The sequence below is a fragment of the Rana temporaria genome, chromosome 1 (assembly GCF_905171775.1).
Source record: "Rana temporaria chromosome 1, aRanTem1.1, whole genome shotgun sequence".
Classification (NCBI taxonomy): domain Eukaryota; kingdom Metazoa; phylum Chordata; class Amphibia; order Anura; family Ranidae; genus Rana; species Rana temporaria.
This window is the reverse complement of record NC_053489.1, coordinates 337,680,406-337,706,450: the sequence shown is the minus strand read 5'-3', so window position 1 is coordinate 337,706,450 and position 26,045 is coordinate 337,680,406. Positions and strand designations below refer to the sequence as shown.

Genomic DNA, 26,045 nt, shown 5'->3' with positions numbered 1-26,045 from the left:
TTATTTTGTAAGACATGTTTGTTAACATATTACTTGAAGAAAGAAACTGTTATCTTAAGAGAAGTGTGCATTATGACTTGTTCTACAAAGTTTGAAAACTTAATCGCTTAGGAATGCAAGGAAAATGTGATATTTCCATGAAAATACCACAAAAGCATACCAATAGTTTTAGCAGTCACATGACATCAATGCAAGGAAAGTCACACATTTAGGATATATGGGTATCATGTGCACAATTTATATAATATATGTATCTAAACTAAAAAAGCACTGTAGGCTTTTACAGAAATCTTCAAACTTAGTTTGTGGTGTCTTATTTCACTTATTGAGTGACACTAGGGTTGATTTACTAAAGGCAAACAGGCTATTCACGTCACAAGAAAAGTTACACTTTGCAAGGGAAATTTTCCCAGAACTTAACCACTTCCCGCCTGGCCTATAGCAGAATGATGGCCGGGCGGTGGTTCAGTTATCCTGACTGGGCATCATATGGCGTCAGTCTGACACACCGCTACAGCAATCTTGGTAAAGAGTCTCTGACAGAGTCTCTTTACCATGTGTTCAGCCGTGTCCAATCAGTGCCCAGACAGCTGCAAATCAGTGCCCATCCGCAATGCTTGCCAGTGCCACCAGTGATGTCTATCCATGCCAGCCATCAGTGCCGCTTTTCAGTGCCCATCAGTGCTGCCTATCAGTGTCCGTCAGTGCCGTCTATCAGTGCCACCCATAAGTACCCATTAGTGTTGCCCATCAGTGCCACCTATGAGTGCCCATTAGTGCCGCTTATCAATGCCCATCAGTGCTGCATATCAGTGTTGCAGACCAGTGCTACCTATCAGTGCCAGTCAGTGCCGCCTATCAGTGCCCATCAGTGCCACCTCATCAGTGCCATCTCATTGGTGCCACTTCATGAGTGCCACCTCATCAGTGGCATCTCATTGGTGCCACATCATCGGTGCCACCTTATCAGTGCCCATCAGTGCAGCTTTTCAGTGCCCATTAGTGAAAGAGGAAACTTACTTATTTACAAAATGTTATAACAGAAACAAAGTTTAGTTTGGCAAAAAAGAAAAGCCGCAGAGGTGACCAAATTAAAGCTATATTTGTGGTAACAAAATGATAAAAAATTTGTTTGGGTACAGTGTAGCATGACCGTGTAATTGTCATTTAAAAATTTACAGCACTGAAAGCTTGGACAGGAAGGTGCAAAAGTGCCCGGTATTGAAGTGGTTAATAAATGCGGTACAGTCTGCAAAGAATCCCCAATCATGTGCAGTGGAAAAAAAACAGCATTTTGCTTGCACTTGATTGGATAATGGAAGTCAGCAGAACTTCACTTCATTCACTAAGCTCTAGGGGAAATTCCCTTGCAAAATGCAATTTCCCTTTTAAAGTGAACAGTCTTATTGCTTTTAATAAATTAACCTCAATGTTACATCCCGATAAAGACTTCTTATCAGAATTCTAAAATGATGTAAACAATAGCAAGGTGAATTCTAGCATTGTCTGCCCTTACTGAGTTTAGTATGCTTTGCCATGTATTATTAAAGCATACTTGACTTACTACTGTAACCAGTGCCGGGACAAGGTCATCTAGAGCCCAGGGCAAACATGCCAAGCTGCACCCACCCCAGGATGAAGGAGCATTATGTGTCAGCAAATTTCCCCCCACAAAAACAAGCATAAATTCCCCCTCCTCCCACAAATCCGCCCCCTGACTATAAGCCTCCCTCTCAGCACAAATCTTTGCCCCCAAATGCCACATATTCCCCCAGCTCAAATCCCCCCCAAAACAATTCACCCCTCCTAGCACAAATCCTCTTCCCTTAAAATTGCCCCTCCTAGTACACATCTTGTCTCCCCACTTCAAACCCCCCCTCCCAGGACAAATCTTATTTCCCCTATCCCCCCCTCCCAACACAAATCCCCCTAGAGCACCACTCTTAGCACCCCTTCTCAAACAATACTTACTCCCTTCTGCCCCCCAAATTTGTCCTTCCAACACAAATCCCCTAACCCCAAATCTTCTTGTGGCGCCCCCCTCACCTCACATGATACCACAGTGCCCAGGGCAGCTATCTCTCCTGCCCACCCCTTGTCCCGGCCCTGACTGTATCCAACAGCAGATGAGGTCCACAATTGTTCTTTTAGAAGACATACAAGTTGATTTTACATTTTACAAGTTGATTTTAGTGGTGTATTGGTGAATGGTGTATTCATCAAACAAGCTTGATTACCAATACGCATTTATCAATGAATTTCAATCTTTGTAAATCCGGGTCTTACAATTTATAAACAATTAATAAAACCTAGGTTATTGCATGGCTTTTGTCTCTAAAATGTAGAAAACTGGATAGAAAACACACGTGCTTAGGGGTCAATAACTGCCAAACTTGCAACCACCAGACATAGCAATAAGATATCCATTTGAAGTATATATAAAGCTAAAAAAAAGAGCAGTGAGGGGATATAACTACGGTCAGCATACATTGCTCAGCAATAGAGTGGACATCTTCACATGGGGACACCTATTTCAGGTGACAACTTTCTAGCAAAGGATATAAATAAAATGTATTATTTAAATAGGATCTATCTGGAACTAGCTCTGTACCCAGGCTCCTCTCCTTTCTTTAAAGCACAGGTTTAAAAACATGATCAAATCTTAGTCACATAATATAAGGTTTTGTGACAGAGCAGTGCTAACATGTTGCACATATTACTACTTGTTCCACTACTCAAATATTTACTATATGAGGACTGCAAGGTGGGGCTCAAATGACCACTTACTGTTTTGCTACTTGCAGAAATGCATGTAGGATGGGCTTGGACAAAAGAGTACAGGTACTCTCCCATTGTCCGTCCTACTACAAAGAACAGCTGTAATTTAACTTTGGGCTCTGTGCAGACTTCTGCAAAAACCAATGAGCCAATCACATAAGCAAACTTTTACAGTGTACAGAATATGCCTGTAAAATACAGGGAAATACAGCGCAAAATACTAACAATTACCTACAAAGCCATCCACAACTCTGCCCCAGCTACATAAATGACCTAGTCTCTAAATACCAACCTAATCGTTTTCTTTGTTCTTCTCAAGACCTCCTGCTCTCTAGCTCCCTTGTCACCTCCTCCCATGCTCGTCTCCAGGACTTTTCTAGAGCCTCTTCAAGCCCAGGGAACTCCTTACCCCAATCTGTCCGTCTATCTCCTTCTCTATTAGCTTTTAGAGGATCCCTGAAAACCCTACTCTTCAGAGAAGCCTATCTTTCCCACACCTAACATCTGATCATCCCTCCACAGCTACTACCCTTTGTTCCACTTGACCCTCCCTTCTAGATTGTAAGCTCTAACGAGCCGGGCCCTCTGATCCCTCCTGTATTGAATTGTATTGTGACTGTACTGTCTTCCCTGATGAAAAAGTGCTGTGCAAACTGTTGGCGTTATATAAATCCTGTATAATAATAATAATAATCCCAGTGTTGCCATTATTGCAAGGAAATTACATTTGGATTTCTTGCCATTTGAGAAAATGTATCAACTATGCAGATGTAAACAACTGATACTATATATTCCTTTAACCTCCCTGGCGGTATGATTATGTCAGATTTTTGATGCTCAAAGCAGTACAATGTTTTGCATGGAAATTTGTCGTTTTATATTGTAGCCCTGGTTCACACTGGGTATGATTTGGAACGATTTGAGATGCGATTTGACATGTCAAATCGCATCTCAAATCGGCGGCATTTGTCGGCAATTGTCGGCAATGGCACTGTCCTAATCAGTGCGACGCCGCATCTGCGATTTCAAAAAGTAGTTCCTGTACTACTTTTTGCGATTTCGGGCCGCGATTTACATTAAATTGCGGCCGAAATCGCGGCAAAATCGCGGTAAAATCGCGCATTTTACCGCGATTTTGAATTCGCAGCAGTGTGAACTTAGGCGTAGGCCTGTAATTCTTAGGAATAACTCACTTAAAGCGGATCTCCGCCGGAAAAAAAATATTAAAAGCCAGCAGCTACAAATACTGCAGCTGCTGACTTTTAATATTAGGGCACTCACCTGTCCTGGAGTCCAGCGACATGGGCAGCAGAGGACGAGCTCGTCACTCTGCTGCCCCCACAGCCATCCTCGGTGAGTGAAGCGCTCCGACTTCACGGCCCGATTCCCGGTGGCGCATGCGCGAGTCGCGCAGCGCTGTCCTCACTGGTTCCCGTTGTGTTCTGGGTGCCGAGTGTTTCCCAGAACACAGCGGGCAGGGGCGGGAAGTGACGTACTCCCCGCAGAGTCCCCGCAGAGAGGACTCCCGGAAGTGGTTGCAAATGGGGGGTTCCGATGAGCGGAAATTCCACTTTAGGGTGGAGCTCCGCTTTAAATCTGTCCAAACAAGGGTCTAGTAGACATCCCGGGTATGATAAAGTTTGAAACACGAAATCATAAATTATAATATAATAAATAACTATAAATAATTATAACAAATAATAATATAATAATAATAATGATAATTATTCAATATTGTAATAAAATCAAAAACACTGAAATTTGCTCAGTTGCAGAATTGTCGCTGTCATTACTTTCAGTGTTTGATGCCGAATTTCCCCACAAATCACTATCACTCAATTCTGCAAATGATTCTAATTTATTATCGCTGTTTTCTAGCTGGTCTAAAACCACTTTTGAAGTAAGGGGACACTTTTTGGTTGCCATGGACAATCTCCAGGTTCTAGGCAGAAAGAAATGTATTTATAACGTAAAACTGCATGCAGAACACTGGACAAACCACTAGGGACAAAGGGGATGTGAAATAATTTGATACAGTACTGTAATCTGTAAGATTACAGTGTACTGTTTTTTTTTTTTTTTATTTGGTGCCGAACTCCGTCCCTGTTCGTCATAACGCGTGGCTCGGGGTTACCGCTGTTGGTACTGAAATTTCACCTCGAGCCACACTCAGGATTACCGCTAAGGAGATTAACCACCTTGGCGGTATTCCCGAGTCTGGCTCGGGGTAAGATTTCAATACCAAAAGCGGTATCCCCGAGCCAGACTCGGGGCCACCTCGCAGCATTCACAGGCACAAGTTACTTACCTTGTCCCTGGATCCTGCGATGCATCCCCGCTGTGTGAGCGAGCGGCGTCCTCGCTCAATTCACAAAGTGCCTGTGTGCCGCCGATCTCCGTTCCCTGAGACGTTACGACGCACGGGGGCAAAGAACGGCGCCAAATTCAAAAAAGTTAATAAACACATTACATACAGTATACTGTAATCTTACAGATTACAGTACTGTATGTAAAAAATACACACCCCCTTTGTCCCTAGTGGTCTGTCCAGTGTTCTGCATGTACTTTTATAAAATAAAAACTGTGCTTTCTGTAGATTGTCCATAGCAACCAAAAGTGTCCCTTTATGTCAAAAGTGATTTTAGAGCAGCTAGAAAACAGCGATAATAAATTATAATCACTTGCAGAATTGAGCGATAGCGATTTGTGGGGAAATTCGTCATAAAAAAAATAAAAGTAATGACAGCGACAATTCTGCAACTGAGCAAATTTCAGTGATTTTGATTTGATTGCATTATTGAATAATTTTTAGTATAATAACATTATAATTTGTTATTATTTAGAGTTATTTATTATATTATAATTTATGATTTTGTGTTTCAAACTTTATCATAACCGAGATGTCTACTAGACTCTTGTTTGGACAGATTTAAGTGAGTTATTCCTAAGAATTGCTGGCCTACAGTATAAAACGCCAAATTTCCATGCAAAATAATTGTACCGCTTTTGGTACGTAATTCCAGACATAATCATACCGCCAGGGAGGTTAAAAAGAGGAAACGAGCCGAAAACACATAACGCTCTTTTCAGTGCCATTAATTTTTAATGGCACTCCAAACATAGCTAAAATAGCCAAAATGCATGGTACACCAATGCATAAGGCTCACCGCTCACCGCCCCCCACCATTAAGGGTCTTTCAATTGTGTGTATGTTTTTGACAACTCCCAAAAAATGATTTGCAAAATAAAAACGATCATGCTCTTTTAAATCACATTAGTAAGTGTTAGAGGTAAGTGTGTAAGAGGGACAAAGTACTCACCTAGCCATAGAGTAGGACACGAGTAATATGAAGAATGCTAATGCAACTGATCCTAATAATACCACAGTCATATGATGCCGACTGGTTGATAGCTCTGAAAAAAACAAACACTTTGGTCACTGATTTCTACTACTGAAAATGCTCTAAAAACAATTATATAGTAGGCAAGGTTGAAAAAAAGACACAAGTCCATCAAGTCCAACCTATGATAATAGCATATACAATAAAATGTAATAAGTGAATATCCCTAAATTTTAGACATTTGATATAGAAATATTTATGTTACTACAAAACCTGATAATTTAGAAGAAAATATGTCACAGATATTTCTTGAACAGACATAGTTTATTTACATTTCAACGAATGGGATACTGACATAGAACTGGTATGAAAGTTTATTTATTTAACAGTAAGTTCAACTTATATCTATATGTCTAAAGATGTATATAGTTTATTGTAAGTAACATCATTCTTCTAGTGTTTATTTGAAATTGTGTTCCAATATTTGACTTTGACCATCAACAAAGTTACTAAGTGGATTTATTTGTATGCAGAGTTTATTTGAGCATGTTTAATTTATACATCCCAGTAAGCCGTGGTCCTTTCCACGCTGAGCACTGAATGCTGCTACTGGTCACAGATAGGTTGTCTTTTTTATTATCCAATAAGACAAACATTTAAATGTCTCTTATGATTCTTGAGTGTGAAACTCTGTTTCTGGTTTGCATGAATGATACTGAAGCTAAAGCAATCTAAATCTCCTGCTAAAATATTCAAAGAAAATAAATATATTATATACAATGTAAGGTGGAACAGATATTTATTGTTGATGTGTGTGTGTGTGAGAAAAAAATAAATAAATAAATTAAAAAAAAAGAATATATATATATATATATATATATAAAAATTAAAGTTTTAAAGAGGAGCTGTGCAAAATTGAGTTGAATAGATATGTGAAAAATTTGGATTAAACATATAGGTGTCCTTTTATGAAAGTGAGATCAGCGGCGATCCCGAGTCTCACCGCTGATCTCAGGTCATTACCAGTTTATGAAACTGAGGTAATCAGCGGAGAACATGTTCTCCACTAGTTATCGCAGCACAGTGAGAATCTGTAACTAAGGCCTCGTACACACGACTGAGGAACTCGTCGTAACTGAAACATCGTTTTCCTCGACGAGTTCCTTGTTAGGCTTGTCGAGAAACTTGACAAGCTTTCTTTGTGTACACACTGTCAAGACCAAATCTCCTCGTTCTAAAACGCGGTGACGTACAACACATACAACGGCAGGGGAAGTTCGATTCCACTGGCACAACCCTTGGGGCTGCTTTTGCTAATCTCATGTTACTGCGTGTTAAGTCAAAGTTTGGTAAGAGACGATTTGCACTTTTCAGACTGTTACAGCGTGACAAATGTGCTATCTCCATTACAAACGCTACTTTTACCAAGGGTGCGCGCCCGTCTCATACTTTATTCTGAGCATGCGCGGGTTTCTTATCATACACACGAACGTGTTTCTCGTCGAAAACCAGCCCGACGAGGAACATGACGAGGAAATTGAGACTCCCGACGAGGAAAAAGAGAACTTGTTCTCTTTTTTTCTCATCGAGTTCCTCGACATTTTTCTCGATGAAAAACATACACACGACCGTTTTCCTTGGCAAAAAAGCTCTGCCACCAAGTTTCTTGATTGATTCTGTCGAGGAAAACGGTCGTGTGTAAGAGGCCTGACTGTCACAGAAACGGCCAGTTTATGAAGGTGCGATCTCAGCACCTCACTGGCGATCTGTGACAGAATTCTCACTTTCTGATTCACCATCTCTGAGGTGGAGAATCAGAGAGAGAAGCTGAAGCTGGCTAAGTATTGTGGAGAAAGAAGGAAGTGTATTGACTTCCATGCTTCACACACAAGCAGCCATACAGTCAGAGCACATGTTCCCCTCTTATTACACACCCCAAAATGAGCAGGTTAGGAATTTATAGTGTATGTATATGTGTATGTATATCTATCTATCTATCTATCTATCTATCTATCTATCTATCCATCTATCTATATATATATATATATATATATATATATATATATATATACACACACACATATGTATATATATATATTATTCTATTATTCTAAAATATGGTTTTACCCATGGACTGTTCTATTACAGTTATACAGGTTTATATTTGTATTCTTTCTTAAAAAAAATATTTAATGATTATAAATGTATTTTCATTTATATGAATGGTGTATAGCTGCATTAGATATGTGGATTCCATTCATTCATACTATGCACCATTCACATTTAAATAGGCACATGTATAATGTTTTTTAATAATTAGGTTAATGTAGATTGTGTAGGGGGAATTTAACTTTATTATTTTATTAATATGTTGGGGAATAATGTGTGCTGATTCGTGTTCAACTATTGTATTTTACAAAAAACGACCAGGATATGGACAGCCGCACTCCAGTAACTTGAAAAAGACGTGCCCTTTATTGGGTACAGGAAAAAATACACTACAGGTATCAGCACACAGTGGGATAAACAGCTGACGCGTTTCGCATTGAGTGTCAATGCTTAATCATATTGTATTTTACACTTCACGTGAGATTACATTGAGAGGAGCTGTTTTTAGGAGTTCCTGTCGTTTGTAGATCGCTCCTCATCTCAACATGAGAACCGATCTACAGAGTTTCATAAACAGGCACTCAGAGGAGAACGATCTCCCCTGAGAATGCCTGAGAACTGAAAAGCGGTATTTTACCACAGTTTCATAAAAGGACACCATAGTAACAAAAATTGACATAAAACAATATGTAAAAAATCCAAGTCAACCATGTACAAATCAAAACTACAAAAATTTGTGTAAAACCAATGCAGACCAACCTCTGCAGCAATGCTGGCAGCACTCATATGTCTATTTCCCAAATACAACCTCTGGATATGATGCTGAACATGTGCACTCAACTTCTTCATGGCGAGGTGATGGACTGGCCAAGCATGTTTTCAGACCTAAACTCTATTGAGCATCTGTATGGCATCCTCAAACGGAAGGTGAAGTAGCGCAAGGTCTCCAACATCCACCAGCTCCGTGATGTCATCATGGAGGAGTGGGAGAGGACTACAGTGGCAACCTGTGAAGCTCTGGTGAACTCCATACCCAAGAAGGTTGAGGCAGTGCTAGAAAATTATGGTGGCTACACCAAATATTGACACTTTGGGCCCAATTTTGACATTTTCACTTAGGGGTGTACTCACTTTTGTTGCTAGTGGTTTAGGCATTAATGGCTGTGTGTTGAGTTATTTTGAGGGGACAGCAAATGTACACTGTTATACAAGCTGTACACTCACTACTTTACATTGTAGCAAAGTGTAATTTCTTTCTTTCCAGGACCCACTCCTGGCATCCTGTACAATATTCATCTTTCCTGTATCATGATCATTTGTAGAGAAGACAGCTCTTCCTGCACCAAAGGATGCTGACTTTTAAATCCCTGTTTTGGAATCCTCTGCTTCCCGAACCTTTCCCTTAGGCTGCTTTCACACTGAGGCGCTTTGCAGGCGCTATTGTGCTAAAAATAGCGCCTGCAATGCGCCCGGAAAGAGCCGCTCCTTTCTTTCCAGTTTGAAAGCCTGTGGGCTTTCACGCTGGAGCGTTGCACTGGCGGGACGCTAAAAAAAGTCCTGCCACCCGCATCTTTGAGGCGCGTTATGAGCGGTAAAAATTCCGCTCCTATAGCGCCCTGCCCATTGAAAACAATGGGGTAGCGCCTCCAACCCGCCCGCAAAACTCTGCAAAGAGGTTTTAACCCTTTTTCGGGCACTAGCGGGGGTTAAAACCGCAACGCTAGAGGCCGAAATTCACAACAAACAAAAAGCTAAAACGCTGCTAAAAATAGCAGCGTTTTACCACCAGCGCACCCATCGCTTCAGTGTGAAAGTAGCCTAAACCTCATGCATTGACTTCTCTGGTGGTAGGTCCATTATTAGCATCAGTTGTGGAAAGGATGCATGAGAAATCAGTTCAGAATTAAAAAGATATACAGTGATGTCAGTAGGAAGGAAGATAGATATAAAGTTACAATAAAACTATTGTGGGAAATAGTTTCATAACTAGATCATGAAAGGGACATTTGGATGATTATATGCTCTAAAGTGACTGAAGAATAATTCTTTCAGCCTATTGAGCAAGAACTGTTTATATGATTAGGAACAGACATCCTGCAGCACTTGGCACAAAAAAGTGACATGTAACCATTGTTTTATGCGTCTCAGGATTCATCCGAGAGTTTGATAAGTTTCACAGAATCGAACACCATTATCCACTTAATTTTACAATGGAGGCACCCTGGGAAACAGCTGTAATTATATATCCACGAGCAGCATTACCACTTTATTGGATGAATAATGCATGCTTGTTTGCTAGAGTTTGAACTCTATAGAGGCTGTTGGCGAGAATTAATCTCTTACTCTGTTTACCTTTTCAATTATTCACAGCACAAAATAACAACATTTCCATTCTGAGCACTTGTCTCCATTGCTGTCAAATAAAAGTGAGAGGAATATTTTCCTGCTCAGATATGGAACTCATAACATAAACCAGTGAGCCATTCTGGAGGAATCATTTTCTGGATATGTTGTCATTTCGGGTTTTTCATTTCTTGTGCTATTAGTACAACTATACTGCTGTATATGGGCTGAGTTGAAGCTTATTGTATTAATACATAATTATAAACACATCATTGGATATAATGTCTAGTCTATTTTTTGGAACTTGAAAACAACCACCCAATTAGTTGAATAAAGCTGCAGCTTATTAATTTGTCATTAAAATAGCATTGAACTACTAATATTATACTAATATTCAATTGTGAAAAAGCAGATGGTACTTCAGTTTTTTTTCTAGGGACAAAAACACGACTGGATAGAGTTATTAAAAATGTGCCTGTGGGATTGTGGGAACAATTCATAGGACCATTAAAAAGTGTGCCAGCTTTCCCCAAAAAAATAGAAGGATGTCTGGACAAAACAAGATTTAGAGGGAAGGCTTTCCAATAGGGTGGCTGCATTAATAAGTCACATGACAGTTGGCCAAAATATTTGGGCATTTAAGGCTTGCCTAGGGGGCAAAAATGTAAATTTTTGCCTTTCGGAAATGCTTGTTTGATCTATGTACAAATAGGAACAGATAAAACACTTGTTCAAAAAATGTGCAATATTAGCGAAGTCTAGCAGAATAAAGTAGATTTCAACCCTAAGGCCCCCCTTCACACCTGAGCATAGCATTTTCAGGCAAAAGGTTGGGCAAAGTTACAGCGATTTTGAAGCGATTTTTGCAGTGCTTTTTACCACTTTTTTTTTCCACGTTTTTGCAGCGATTTTGTACAGGTCAAATGGTCAATGTAAAAAGCGCCAAAATCTGCCTAAGAAAAGTCCCAGAACTTGTTTGAGCTTCAGCAGGGGTCAAGTCCTGGGGAAAAAAGTGTGGGAACTCCCACCCAAGATCCACTCCCCCACCAAAAAAAAATGATACGCTCATATGCATAATTACTAAACCGCATGTTCTTTCTAAATCCCTCGATAACTCGCGGTAGACCTCCGCAATGTCTCCTGGGAACAATGACAAAAGCTCCCAGGAGACATTGCGGCATCGAGGAAGTGACGGAATACCTGCACACTACCCGATAAATCCATATACAGGAAGCGGCCAGTAACATAAAGGATTACTAAGGTTCACCTGCCTGACAGTGAGTCAAGCTGGGCATCGCCGCTCGGTGAAGGATTGGCTCAGGCAGCTCGGCTGCTTTAGTCCTGCAAAGGGAACTGCGTTCCTGCTGTGAAAAAAGTGCAGGAACTCCGTTTCCACATGTTCCCGCAGGACTTGAGCCCTGAGCTTCAGGCGTTTTGAAGCTTCTGGCTTCAGGAGTTTTGGAGTGAAGATGTGAACCATCTCCATAGAGAATAATAGATTTTTTCCCCTCCAGCGTTTTGTAGCTTCAGGCTTCAAGGTACAAAACGCTCAGGTGTGAATGGGGCCTAACTGAATGATATTTATTTGCTAAAGCCTTACCTGTAATAGACCATTGCCAATAGAGAGCCAAAAGCAAATTATTATAAACAGGAGTAGATATACCATGACCCATAAGGCACCTTCAAACCTTTGTGATGTGGTATATTATTACACACACGTAAACACACGTTATGTATGTTGTCATATGTTGCATTAAGGCAGCTAATTCATTTCTAACTCATTCCAGTACACTGAAAAATGGAAACGACAAATTTTTCTGATGCAGAACACCACAACCTAGGGTCGTGCACACTGTGCATTGTGGTGTATTGCAATGCAGGTCTTCCCCCCTAATACAGTGGGGTTCCATTAGAATAGATGGTACCACAACGCATGCAATGCAGAGGTATGAATCTGGCCTTATACATTGTGTACATTTTGAATTAAACTCTTTAGAAACTCTTTAGCATTTCCTACATCTCTGGTAGTTGTTGTTTAATTTAACATCATGTAATATTCTCACCTTTAATCTCTGCCACAATTATGCATGTGTGTGTTTTCATCTGAAAAATAGTAAAAACAGAATTGCATTAGTATCAATCTAGATAACGCAAACAGTATATTTTTCATAATTGATATATAAGGCAGATTAACTGTTTTTCATATGACATTGTTTGCATCTGCTGATAGGTAGCTCAGGCACTAGCCATTGTAATGTACAATAGAGGATGCAGGGTAATGCAGGGCACAAGCAAGGCACAAGAAAGTGCCTGTAAAGTGCCTAAAACAAGCCTCATCTGCAATCCCAATGTGAAAGCCTGAGTGCTTTCCAACTGCCACCGAAAAACGCTGGTAAAGCTCTGCTAAGACCCCTTTCACACTGGGCGTTTTTCAGGTGCTTCAATGGGAAGGGGCATATATCTTCTTACCAGAAAACAGGTATAGACAATCATTGGGTATTTGAAACATCCTAACAGGAAACGTCATCAGCTTTCTCATCAAAAACAATATGGGAGCTGTTTTCAAAAAACCAACCGCGGAAAGGAGAACAGTGCGAGGCATGTCGGGGGAAGGAGGAGGAGCCGATAAAAATTGTGTGCACCTGACTGACTGAACCAGTGAGCTTCATCTCCTCACAGAGCGACACCGTATATACCCAGAGATAGGAGAGGATCCATATACCTTTGGAGCTACCATTTTGTTTCTGATGAGAAAGCTGGTGACGTTGCCCGTTTAAAGGAGTTGTAAAGGAAAAAAATAATATCTGCAAGGTAGACAGACAGAATAGTGTAATGATTCTGTTAAAAAACAAGTAAATACCTATTAAATTCCTTCATCTATATCACCTCCAGCATTCTAGTTTCTGTTCTCTCATTCACTTCCTGGTTTGCATCGCTCGTTCATGTAAGAAGTACATTTCCCAGTATGCATTGCGGCACGCCCAGTAATTCACACCTCCTTGAAGTCTAACACGTAGAGAGCCTGCTGCCACACAGATGTAGTTCCCAGGAGGGGGCGAGCACGTTACTGACCCTGCAGTAAAGCCTCCCATCACGGTGGTCAGTAAAATCAGACAAGCGGGAAGTGAACAGAACAGAGAAGAAATAGAGCAACTTCTGAGCAAAAATGAACAATGAGGAAGTGAAAAGAGGAATGTCTGCTGGTAAAGGATGCTTATTATGGAGGAAAAAAAAATCCTTTACAACCCCTTTAAGCTATTGAATGTGTCATATACCCAAATGCTTGTCTATACCTTTTTTCTGGTAAGAAGATATATTTGTCAGCACGGTGGTGTGTGTTTAATTTTGCACTGAAGTTGGTAGGAGGTTCTTCATTCCCACATCCACCTGTACCCACTGTCTCTTCATCTATCTCTTACCTGTATATGGACTTTGTTTTTTATTTATATTGCAATCATTATAATTTATGTCAGCTGCTTTCATTTATCATTTGTTTTTTACATCCAAGTTCAGATATTGCCCTCTGTTTCTTAATATTATTATTATACAGTATTTATATAGCGCCAACAGTATGTGCATCGCTTCACAATGTTAGGGAAAATAGTACAGTTACAATACAATTCATTACAGGGAGAATCAGAGGGTCCTGCTCGTTAGTATACTCCATTTTTTTTTGTGTAACATCGTAGTGCTTTTTCAGGTTGGATTATGTTACTAATGATATCACTGAGGTGGGAATTTAGTTCTGCATGTCCACTTATGTACAGCAAAATCTTGGTTTGAGACTAACTTGGTTTTAGAGCGAATTGCAAGATGTGCAAAATTTTTAATACATTTTGCCTTGATATACAAGCGATGTCTTGATATAAGAATAGCGTCATGTCACAACTGAGTATAAAAGAGAAGAGAGGAGTCTCTAAGTGCAGCAATATGGTTACATTTAATGAAGATACAACATTTAGCAACATATTGCTACACTTAGGGGTGCCTTTCTTCTTTTTTATACCCTGTAAAAAAAAATGCTTTGATATACAAGTGCTTTGGATTACAAGCATGTTTCTGGAAAGAATTATGCTTGCAAACCAAGGTTTTACTGTATATATACATGTTTCGTTGCATTGCAAGTTGTCACAATGTCACCTTGAGAAAGATACCCTGCGCAGCTCTGAAATGGTGACTAGTTTGGCTAATGAGAAATCACACTATTAAAAGGGTGTATGTGTTTGCAATGGAGTGCTGGTGACTTCCGCTTTATTTTACTGTGATTTACGTGGTGACATCCACTACAGTTACGACAAGCACCCATCTATGACTAAGGCCTCGTACACACGACCGAGTTTCTCGGCAAAAACCAGCAAGAAACTTGCTGGGATTTTTTTTTTGCCGAGTGTACATTTTTCGACAAGGAAACTGTCGAGGATCCCGTCGAGCCAAAAAGAGAGCATGTCTTCTTTTTCCTCGACGGTAATGGAGAAACTTGCCTTGTCGAGTTCCTCGACAGCATAACAAGCAACTCGACGAGGAAAACGATGTGTTTCGCCCGTCGAGTTCCTCGGTCGTGTGTACGAGGCTTCAGATCAGACACTGAAAGGAGTGCGGTCCACATCCTTTGATTCACCACCTCTTTTACAAACAGAAATGTTCTATAATCAGTCAGTGACAAGATGTGTTTGTGGCTGTGTTCTGCCCATGGCAGCGTGGCGCCCTATAAAATGAGCTATATTAGCTATACAGAAATCCTGTACTGGTCATAACTAATATATTCCATGTAGTACAGGTGTTACTGGTGTGGGAGTTTCTACATCATGCTGTCAGCTATTGGTGCTATTAGCTTTATTTTATTTTAAACACATAATATTGTGATAAACTGATATCAGCAATAGATCTATAAACAAGGAAAACATATATGAATGCAAATGAAATTATATATATTTTTATACCTGACCCTTTGCATATAAATACATACCATATCTCTCTTTTAGCCCTGGTTCACACTGGGTACGAGTTGGAACGATTTGAGATGCGATTTGACATGTCAAATCGCATCTCAAATCGGCGGCAATTGTCGGCAATGGCACTGTCCTAATCAGTGCCACGCCGCATCTGCGATTTCAAAAAGTAGTTCCTGTACTATTTTTTGCGATTTCGGGCCGCGATTTACATTAAATTGCGGCCGAAATCGCTGCAAAATCGCGGCAGAATCGCGGCCGCGAAATCGCGGTAAAATCGCGCATTTTACCGCGATTTTGAATTCGCAGCAGTGTGAACCTAGGCTCATGATGATTCTTTATAGTATTTTAGATAAAGACATTAAGCAACAACAAGGAAGAAAATATATATTTTTTTCCTTTTTATCATTCCTATCCATATACATTGTCATTAGCTCTAGGCAGTCGGGTGATATCCTTTGGTCTTATGTCAAATAATACAGATATGTGATCTCAAGTAACCTAGCTCATACCATGAGAAAGTCACATGCTAAAGCATGATTTATTAACTGTCTTCAATATTCAAATTTAAAAGTATTCAAAAAATACTTTCTCACTTTACTAGAGGGAATAGACACAACATATAATAAGAAAACATAGCGTGTGTATTTTCTTTATTTATTATATTAAGAGCTAAAGAAACGTTTAAAATACTTTTGCTTATTTTTTTAAGTCAGGTAAATATGAAATGTTAAAAATGTAAAATGTATTTTTACATTTAAAGACAATAGGGCCAGATCCACAAAAGAATTACGCCAGCGTATCTATTGATACACCGCGTAATTTCAAAGTTCCCGTGTAGTATCTTTGTTTTGTATCCACAAAACAAGATACGACGGCATCTGGGATCGATCCGACAGGCGTACGTCTTAGTACGCCGTCGGATCTTAGGTGCAATTTTTCGGCGGCCGCTAGGTGGCGTTTCCGTCGAAATCCGCGTTGAGTATGCAAATTAGCTAGTTACGGCGATCCACGAACGTACGTCCGGCCGGCGCATTTTTTTACGTCGTTTGCGTTCGGCTTTTTCTGGCGTATAGTTACCCCTGCTATATGGTGGCGTACTCAATGTTAAGTATGGCCGTCGTTCCCGCCTCGCATTTTTTATTTTTTACGTTGTTTTCGTAAGTCGTTCGCGAATAGGGATTTGCGTAGAATGACGTCACCGTCGTAAGCATTGGCTTGTTCCGGTTTAATTTCGAGTATGCGCACTGGCATACCCCCACGGACGGCGCATGCGCCGTTAAAAAATAACGTTGTTTACGTCGGGTCAAGACGTATTAACATAAAACACGCCCCCACGGCATACATTTGAATTCCGCGCCCTTACGCCGCCAAAGATACACTACGCCGCCGTAACTTACGGCGCAAATTCTTTGAGGATTCGAAAAAAAAAAGTTACGGCGGCGTAGTGTATCTTAGCTACGCTACGCCCGGCAGAATAATGCGCCGATGTACGTTTTTAGAGATAACACTTCTCTGTTCTCCCTTTGAGAACTGAAGTAATAAACCGGCTGCAGAGGAGATAATTTTCCTCTGAGATCTGCCGAGAACTGAACTGAGAAAAAACTTCTCAGTTTACTAAACAGACACCTATATGTAGAGGTCCAGGCTCATTTTCATATGTTTGACTGATTATTCTTACTGTATACTCATCTGTTAAAAAAACAAAACAGTTAATTGGCCTACTGGTCCAGGGATGGTCCTATGCTGTCTTGCCTGCGGGAAGAAGCCGAACAATTGGGGATTCAATTGGAGGACGCATCCTGGCCAATCTACCTCAGAGTGTTGCCGGCTGGCTGAAAGATCCTGGTACTGTGTAGCTGTGTTTTTGGAACTTTTGCAAAGTGTGTGTGTGGTTATACGGTCCAGTGGCAGAGGAGTGTGCAACGACTCGTTTACACTCATCAAGTCTGTGGCAGAGACTTTTGAACGAGCTCCACAACGGCTGCTAGGTCAGTGAGAGAGGCCTATCCAGTGGTTGCTGAATCCAGTGTGGAAACAGTTTGTCCTCTGAATCTAAGAACGTACCTGTGATCCTCAAAGCAAGGTACCTGAATCTCCCCTAACCCTCCATCCCTCTGTCTGATCTTGTTTAATAAAACCTTGGAAAAAGAGACTAAGTGTTGGTGCAGACCTTTGTTTTTAAAGGATGACCCCTAAGACGAACGTGGTAAGGTAATGGCAGGCCCAAATGCAAACCAGCAGCTCCTACGGGGAAAGTGCTACATATATATATATATCATAGTTTGTAGACTCTTTAGTAGTGTTGAGCGGAAAGCGCCATATTCGATTTCGCGATATATCACGAATATATAGCCGAATATTCGTGAAATATTCGCTAAAATCGAATATTCGTGATATTTTATCAAAAAAAATTTATTGCGAAATTTCGCTAATGCGAATGCGAAACTGATTGCGAAATTTTGAAACATTCAATTTCACCTGCCCTTTGGAAAAAGTGTGGTTTTACGTAATGGACCCTGCAACTAACAAGGTATTAATAAAATAAATACATTATTATATAGATTTGAGGGTTTACTTTGACCAATTTGTATATTGATTAGTTTAATAAATATTGAATAACCATAGATTTGGAAAATACAAGTAAACCGTTTACATTGACATCTCTTAAATGTCTTTATGTTAAACAGTTATTATTCTCATTAACCACTTGCCGACCAGCCGCCATTCTACGGCGGCAGGTCGGCTCTCCTGGGCGGGAGCCCGTAGTATAACGTCGGCTAATAGAGCGGCCACTAGGGGCGCCCCCGACTCCCGTGCGTGTGCCCGGCGGGCGCGATCGCCGCCGGGCACACGCGATCGCTCGTTACAGAGCAGGGACCGGGAGCTGTGTGTGTAAACACACAGCTCCCGGTCCTGTCAGCGGGGGAAATGCTGATCTTCTGTTCATACAATGTATGAACAGAGGATCAGTGTTTCCCCTAGTGAGGCCACCCCCCCCCCCCCACAGTAAGAACACACCCAGGGACATACTTAACCCCTTCCCCGCCCCCTAGTGTTAACCCCTTCACTGCCAGTGGCATTTTTATAGTAATCCAATGCATTTTTATAGCACCGATCGCTATAAAAATGCCAATGGTCCCAAAAATGTGTCAAAAGTGTCCGAAGTGTCCGCCATAATGTCGCAGTACCGAAAAAAATCGCTGATCGCCGCCATTACTAGTAAAAAAAATATATTAATAAAAATGACATAAAAATACCCCCTATTTTGTAAACGCTATAACTTTTGCGTAAACCAATCAGTAAACGCTTATTGCGATTTTTTTTTACGAAAAATACGTAGAAGAATACGTATCGGCCTAAACTGAGGAAAAAAATATGTTTTTATATATTTTTGGGGGATATTTATTACAGCAAACAGTAAAAAATATTAATTTTTTTCAAAATTGTCGCTCTATTTTTGTTTATAGCGCAAAAAATAAAAACCGCAGAGGTGATCAAATACCACCAAAAGAAAGCTCTATTTGTGGGAAAAAAAGGACGACAAATTTTGTTTGGGAGCCACGTCGCACGACCGCGCAATTGTCAGTTAAAACGACGCAGTCCCGAATAGCAAAAAGTGCTCTGGTCTTTGACCAGCAATATGGTCCGGGGGGTAAGTGGTTAAAGAGGTGAAATGCAAATGATGATGACACGGGACAAAAGATGGAAAATTCTTTGAAGATGTGATACACTGGAAAAACGCACAGAAACACTCCACTCTCTCCTATGACAACTGTGGTAGGAGAACTCTGATTGGCTCTGATGCAAAAGAAGGGCGGAGAAAGTATTCGCGAATATTCAGAAACATAAAAGGATCGCCTCAGCTTAGCTACTCGGCCCAGGGTCTCTAATCATACCAGCAATGCTTTTAGACGTCGATGGAGATCACTAGGATGTGATCTGTTTTAAAAATAAAATTGAAAAAATACGAATATTCGGAATAGCGAATATTGGCCGCGAAATTCGAGTTATTCGCGAATATTCGAATATGCCATATTCGTAACGAATATTCGCAATGCGAATATTCGTGAGCAACACTACTCTTTAGCGCAAAACACGTAATATACTCTTATTGGATTTGTTTACCAAACACATGGAGCAGAATAAATTTTGGCCTAAACTGATAAAGAAATTAGATTTTATTGGATATGTTTTATACCAGAAGGTAGAACAATATTGTTTTTTTCAAAATGTAAATTTTTTTTGTTTATATTGCAAAAAATAAAAAAGCAAGTGGTGATCAAATACCACCAAAAGAAAGATTTGTGTGTGTATTTTTATATCTGTTTGTATGTGTGTGTGTTTTTGTATGTGTGTGTGTATGTAGTGGTGGACACTGGAGGCCCTGGAGTGCCGCCACCATAGAGGGGCCCCAAGACAGCAGGAATATGTGATGGAGTTCTGCTGCAGATTAATAGGAAGGACCCTGGGCTCGAAGGAAAGAGCCCCTGGACCGATCGAAAAGGGGGGCCCTTCATGGTTTCTTGCACCGGGGCCCTAAAGGTTCTAGTTACACCTCTGCCTGTACAAATTAATGACAAGCTGACATGTGCCACAGGCCAGTGGATATTTAGATAGAGTACTCTCTGGCCCCTTAACTCTGAGAGCATTTGTGATTTATAGAGTAAAATAATGCCTCGTTTCCACTGAGCGGATCGGTTCGGTACGGTTCGGTACGGTACGCTATTTTGGGTGTTTCCATTATGAAAGTGTGCCATTAAACCGAACCGTGCCGGACCATTCTGGGTCCTGCTTCAGTGGGGCCATAGAAAAATGAACGGTTCCATTAGGGCGGAGATACAATACATTCCACTGATTGGTGGACGCGCTAGCCATTTTTTTTAAACCCTGAATGGTCCTGACGGTCCGATTTGCAGTGGAAACGCTCACGAGAATAGACCGGTCCCATTCTAACCGCTCCAAATTTACTGACCCGAACCGTTCCGTTCAGTGGAAACAAGGCATAGATGACACAATTCATTTTGCAGAGCTCCTCGCCAGCAGCAAGCAGTAGTAAACATAGGCTAGTTAAATACACAGTGGTTGGCAATAGGCTTCTCAACACCCTGAGTCAATCTGTTCCTAAATGGACGTTCCTATGAACAGGATAAATGTGGATTAAACAAAGGCCACTGTACCTCTGACCGGATGCCAGCAACTGGTTAAGGTCCAGGTGAAAGGCAGCCCGCAAGCTCTGGGCCTCCTTCTCAAGCCTGTACCTCTCTGGTGATCTCCCAAACTTTCATTTTATAAATAGCTCCTTGCATCCAGCTTCTCTTGCATACAGCCCCTTAGCTAAACTCACTCTGCACTGGGCTACTGGCACACTAAGCTAAATGCAGCCCACTACAGTGAGTTTTCCTCAGGAGCAAAGTCCCTTGTTGCTCTTTCCTTCCAGACTGCCCATCTATCCTTGGTATCATGGCTTAGCTCTGGTTGCTCACAGTCCCCCTCCTCATAGGATCCTGGCTCAGCTCATTGGTTTCCCTGTCCCCCCAAAACACTAGCCCCTGGTGTAACAGGTGCTCTCTGTGCCGTCATATTGCGTTTCGGCGTAGAGCGCATACGGCGACCGCGTGATGAAGTCATCGCGCGGCGCCGACTGCGTTCCACCGTGGAACGCGGAAGTGCGCCGCAACTTACGGCGGTTTCTTTAAATCAGTGCTTATGCACTGCACCTGCCTCTATGCTATAAACAGAGCGGTGTGCTGACTGCACACCGTTCTATTATTGTCAGCCATAGCTTGGCCACGCTACAACCAATGATGCCATCGCTTCCCATGCTGCAACTCTGACCAGCCTGCAACTTCTGCATTAATGCTGCTACATTAACTGCAACAGACTGCCATTGCCGGGGACAACCTTAGAGACCTTCCTTGCTGATACCCTACACTACAGAATCCCTTGTTGCTACACTGAAGCCCTGCAAACAGGTAAGTAGAAATTGTTTCACTTGTAGTTCTACAGAAAGATCTGATGCATATATTCCACCTAATAACAATTGCTGTTATATATTATGGCTTGTAGCTAATAACATACTACTTGGGATAGACTGTTGTGCCTATGACTGTTTGCTAAGGAACATCTTAAAGCGACATCTACACTCAAATTACCTGAGCTATATTTGCCTCTCATATGCAACAATTAGTTGTCTATACTACTTCTATTTACTACGTGCTTGACATCAGTGTTATTTGTTTATGGGCCTTGCCCTAACGTGCTGAACATGTTCGCTCTAACTTTTCTATGCTAAGGGTTGATAGTATTTCATACCAACTCCCTTAGTGGCCTAATGCATTTCTATATGTTTAAGTAATATGATGTAGAGAACCCCCAAACTCCTGTTTGCGTGGAGTGACGCCTGGGGTCCCGTACTGATAATCACTTGCATATAGAAGTGCATTGGAATCTTTAAGTGTATGCTATAATTTTAAACGCTAAGCTCTGGTCGCATGCTGTAATGTGTCCAACCTTAGTAGCTCAACGCCTTTTTATGTGAGAGAGAGATGATGTAGAGAACCCCCAAACTCCTGTTTTGCGTGGAGTGACGCCTGGGGTCCAATACTGAATTCTCACATAAAGAAGTGCATTGAAATCCTTGCTAGCCGCAGTTGTGGTTCACTCCATTCACCAGAGCTGTTACACCTGGTTTCCCCCAGCCTTTCTTGCACTCTCTACTTCCCAGCCACAATGGCAGACGATCAAAATCTTCATGCACCATTACTAGGGTAGGCATAGCTCCGGGCTGGCGCAGCCAATTAAAGTCTTCCTTCCCACCTCCTCTCCCTGCACTGTCAATCTCTAGCAGGAGTGAGAAAAAAACTGCGAAAAAGGCACAACATCCTTTCTGGTGGCTTAACCTCCCTGGCGGTCTTCCCGAGACTGACACGGGGTTAGATTTTCTTGCTACTATCGGTAACCCCGTGTCAGTCACGGGCTTGCCTCGCTAGATCCACAGGCACTTTTTACTTACCTTGTCCCTGGATCCAGCGATGCCACCGCGCTGTGTGAGCGAGCGGGACCTCGCTCGATTCACACAGTGCCTCCGTGTGACGCCGATCTCCGTTCCCTGCGACGTTACGACGCACGGGGACGGAGAACGGCGCCAAATTCAAAAACGTAAACAAACACTATACACACAGTATACTGTAATCTTATAGATTACAGTACTGTATGTAAAAAAAACACACCCCCCCTGTCCCTAGTGGTCTGCCCAGTGTCCTGCATGTCATTTTATATAATAAAAACCTTTTTTTCTCCCTGCAAACTGTAGATTGTCCATAGCAACCAAAAGTGTCCCTTTATGTCAAAAATAGTTTTAGATCAGCTAAAAAACAGCGATAATAAATTATAATCACTTGCAGAATTGTGCGATAGCGATTTGTGGGGAAATTCGTCATAAAAAAATAAAAGTAATGACAGCGACAATTCTGCAACTGAGCAAATTTCAGTGATTTTGATTTGATTACATTATTGAATAATTTTTATTATAATTATATTATTATTTGTTATAATTATTTATAATTATTTATTATATTATAATTTATAATTTTGTTTTTAAAAAAATGTAATACACGGGATGCCTATTAGAATCTTGTTTGGTCAGATTTAAGTGAGTTATTTCTAAAAATTACAGACCTACAATATAAAACGCCAAATTTCCTTGCAAATAATGGTACCGCTTTTAGCATGTTTTTTCTGAAAGAATCATACCGCCAGGGAGGTTAAGGGAGCTGCTAGTCAGCACTAAATATATATCATGCATTACTTTGATTTTTTTTCATGAGTATATGTGACTTTATTAGTTTTTTTCTGGTGTTCAGCTAGAGCAAAGCAACAAATCTTTTTTAATGTCCCCCTCTTCAACTGCACATACTCACCTTTTCTCTCATACTGCTCCATTCTACTTCCAGAAGCTGAAAAAAGGAAGCCCTGTGTAAACTACAAGTAAGTTTAGAAGGTTATATGTTAAAACTGGTAAGAAGGGGAGTTTGTACTCCCCTTATTACCAAAACAAAACCTCAAAGTGTTCCCCGTAGAAATTTGACACACTGAAAGCATTAATTTCTGAAGATTTTTTAGCGATTAGTGGCAGGAGTAGGGGTAAGGTGCTATGATCTTCTTTCCAGGGAACACTTTGTTTTAGAAATCAAGTCATATTGCTTTAAAAGTATCAAATGATATATCACATTGTTCATATATACTGTAGCTAGAATTTCAGCAAAACATGCCCATAAGTGCTGTAAAGCAGCTGTGTTGTATTTCTTTTATTTTATGTTTTTTTAACTCCTTTGCACTTAAGGGTAAAACAAATCTTAATGCCTAAGCACAATTTTGCAACTTTTACATGTGTTAGTAAAACTGTACCTATCATTATCACTGCTTTGTGCATCCAGTTGGATTATACCACATTTTCTTCACGAAAAAAATTGGGCTTTCATTTGGTGGTAAATGGTAATGGATCTCCTGTTTTTTTTCTATTATCAAAGAAAAACTGTCCCAAAATAGTAATATATATATATATATATATATACACACACACATATATATATACATATATATATATATATATATATATATATATATATATATAAATAATATATAAATGTGGCTTTGAATTTCCAAAAAACAACCCAAAATAAATTCTTCTCCTCCTCGATCACAGCGATACCATATGTGTATGTTTGTTGTTGTTGTTTGTGCCTGTAGTACAGGCCATAAACAATAGTGTGCATTTTGCTTTTTATTATCCTACCTAAAACACACTGGCCTGGATTCAGAAAGACATACGACGGTGTATCTCCTGATACGCCGTCGTATCTCTGAGTTCTGAGAATCAGAGAATCAGTTACGCATAGATATCCCTAAGATCCGACAGGTGTAAGTGACTTACACCGTCGGATCTTAGGCTGCAATCTCACGCTGGCCGCTAGGTGGCGCTTCCGTTTGTATACGCGAGGAATATGCAAATGAGGAGTTACGCCGATTCAGAAACGAACGACCGCCCGGCGCTTTTTTTTTACGTCGTTTGCGTTCGGCTTTTTCTATGGTATAGTTACCCCTGCTATATGAGGCGTAGCTAATGTTAAGTATGGCCGTTGTTCCCACGCCGAGTTTTGAATTTTTTACGTCGTTTGCGTAAGTCGTTCACGAAAACGGATGGACGTAATTTACGTTCACGTCGAAAGCATGACGATTTGCCGACGTCATTTGGAGCATGCGCACTGGGATTCATTCGCGGCCGGCGCATGCGCAGTTCGGTCGACGCGGGGACGCTTTTGATTTAAATTTTACACGCCCCCTAGCCGCGGAATTTGAATCCCGCCGGGGGATTTACGATACGCCGCTGCAACTTTACAGGCAAGTGCTTTCTGAATAAAGCACTTGCCTCAAAAACTTGCGGCGGCGTAACGTAAATCAAATAGGTTACGCGGATCTAAAGATCCGCTGACCTATCTGAATCTGGCCCACTGACACTAACTGACCCTGGCCTTGACCCAAACACTAACCCTGGCACTGACCTAGATAAAAACTTGATCTAGCTATTTTTTTTTTTTTATTATTACAAAGGGAGATACGCAAATATGTGGCCCCACTGAAAAAAGCCCAGTCCAGTTGAGCCACATATTTGCATAACCTCAGCGTCAAGGGGTTAATAAAGAAAACAGTGCATATATTGCACAGGGAACACATAATGCAGAAGTACAAAATGACTACTGTACATAAGCTGTCTATGGTGGCAGATGTTTAAATAAATGATCGGCGCGTATCCAATGTTGTAGATAATAAATGCAATTTGGCATTCTTTTACACAGAAACTCTACCAAGCAATCTACTAAAGCAATCAATGGTACTAGATTGAATAAAATTCACTGCTACAAACTGCTTTAGATAAATGCTCACCATCTTCATCATACAGTATATATATATATATATACATACACACAAAGTGTATACCCTCAGCAGTGTAGATAAAGGACCTTTCTGTGGCATACTTTACATAGGTATGAATGTGACATAATTATGATGAAAATTTATTTTGCTAGTCAATGTTCACACCTGACTGCTATTTACAAAATCATTTTATGGTTTTATTTGAATAGCATCTTCACAGGTGTCCTTTATAACCAAGCTTTAATGTGGTTGTATGGAACTGCTGTAAATCCACCCCAACACTGTTATACATTGGGAGAATCTAACAGAAAAGTAATATTTACTTTGGGTGAAGAGAAAACTTCTTCCTTATAAATGGAGTCCAAGAATAGCAAATCACAAAAATGAAAGAATACAATAGAAAATTGCTGAAATTTCTAATAATACCAATACAAATAAAAACTTTCACTGGAAGGGTTAGGTTAAGCTAATCCTCTTGGGGTTGGGTTTAATGTTAGGGGGGTTAAAGTGATATTTTAGGGGTTAAGTGCTGGTGTGGGGGAGGAGTAGGGGATAAAAAAAATCAGTTTTAAAGGTCATGTCTGGAAAC

General features: G+C 40.7%; 1 protein-coding gene across 2 annotated transcripts in view; it reads right to left on the bottom strand.

The window, feature by feature from the left end:
- Positions 1 to 26,045, bottom strand: part of SUSD1 (sushi domain containing 1) — a 247,166-nt gene that overhangs the window by 26,111 nt on the left and 195,010 nt on the right. For both annotated transcript variants that reach the window (XM_040361305.1, XM_040361296.1), the window contains exons 23-24: positions 12,635 to 12,674; positions 6,099 to 6,192 (exon numbers count right to left, since the gene is read on the bottom strand). In XM_040361305.1, coding sequence (XP_040217239.1) covers positions 6,099 to 6,192; positions 12,635 to 12,674 — 134 coding nt within the window. The remainder of the gene's footprint in view (positions 1 to 6,098; positions 6,193 to 12,634; positions 12,675 to 26,045) is intronic.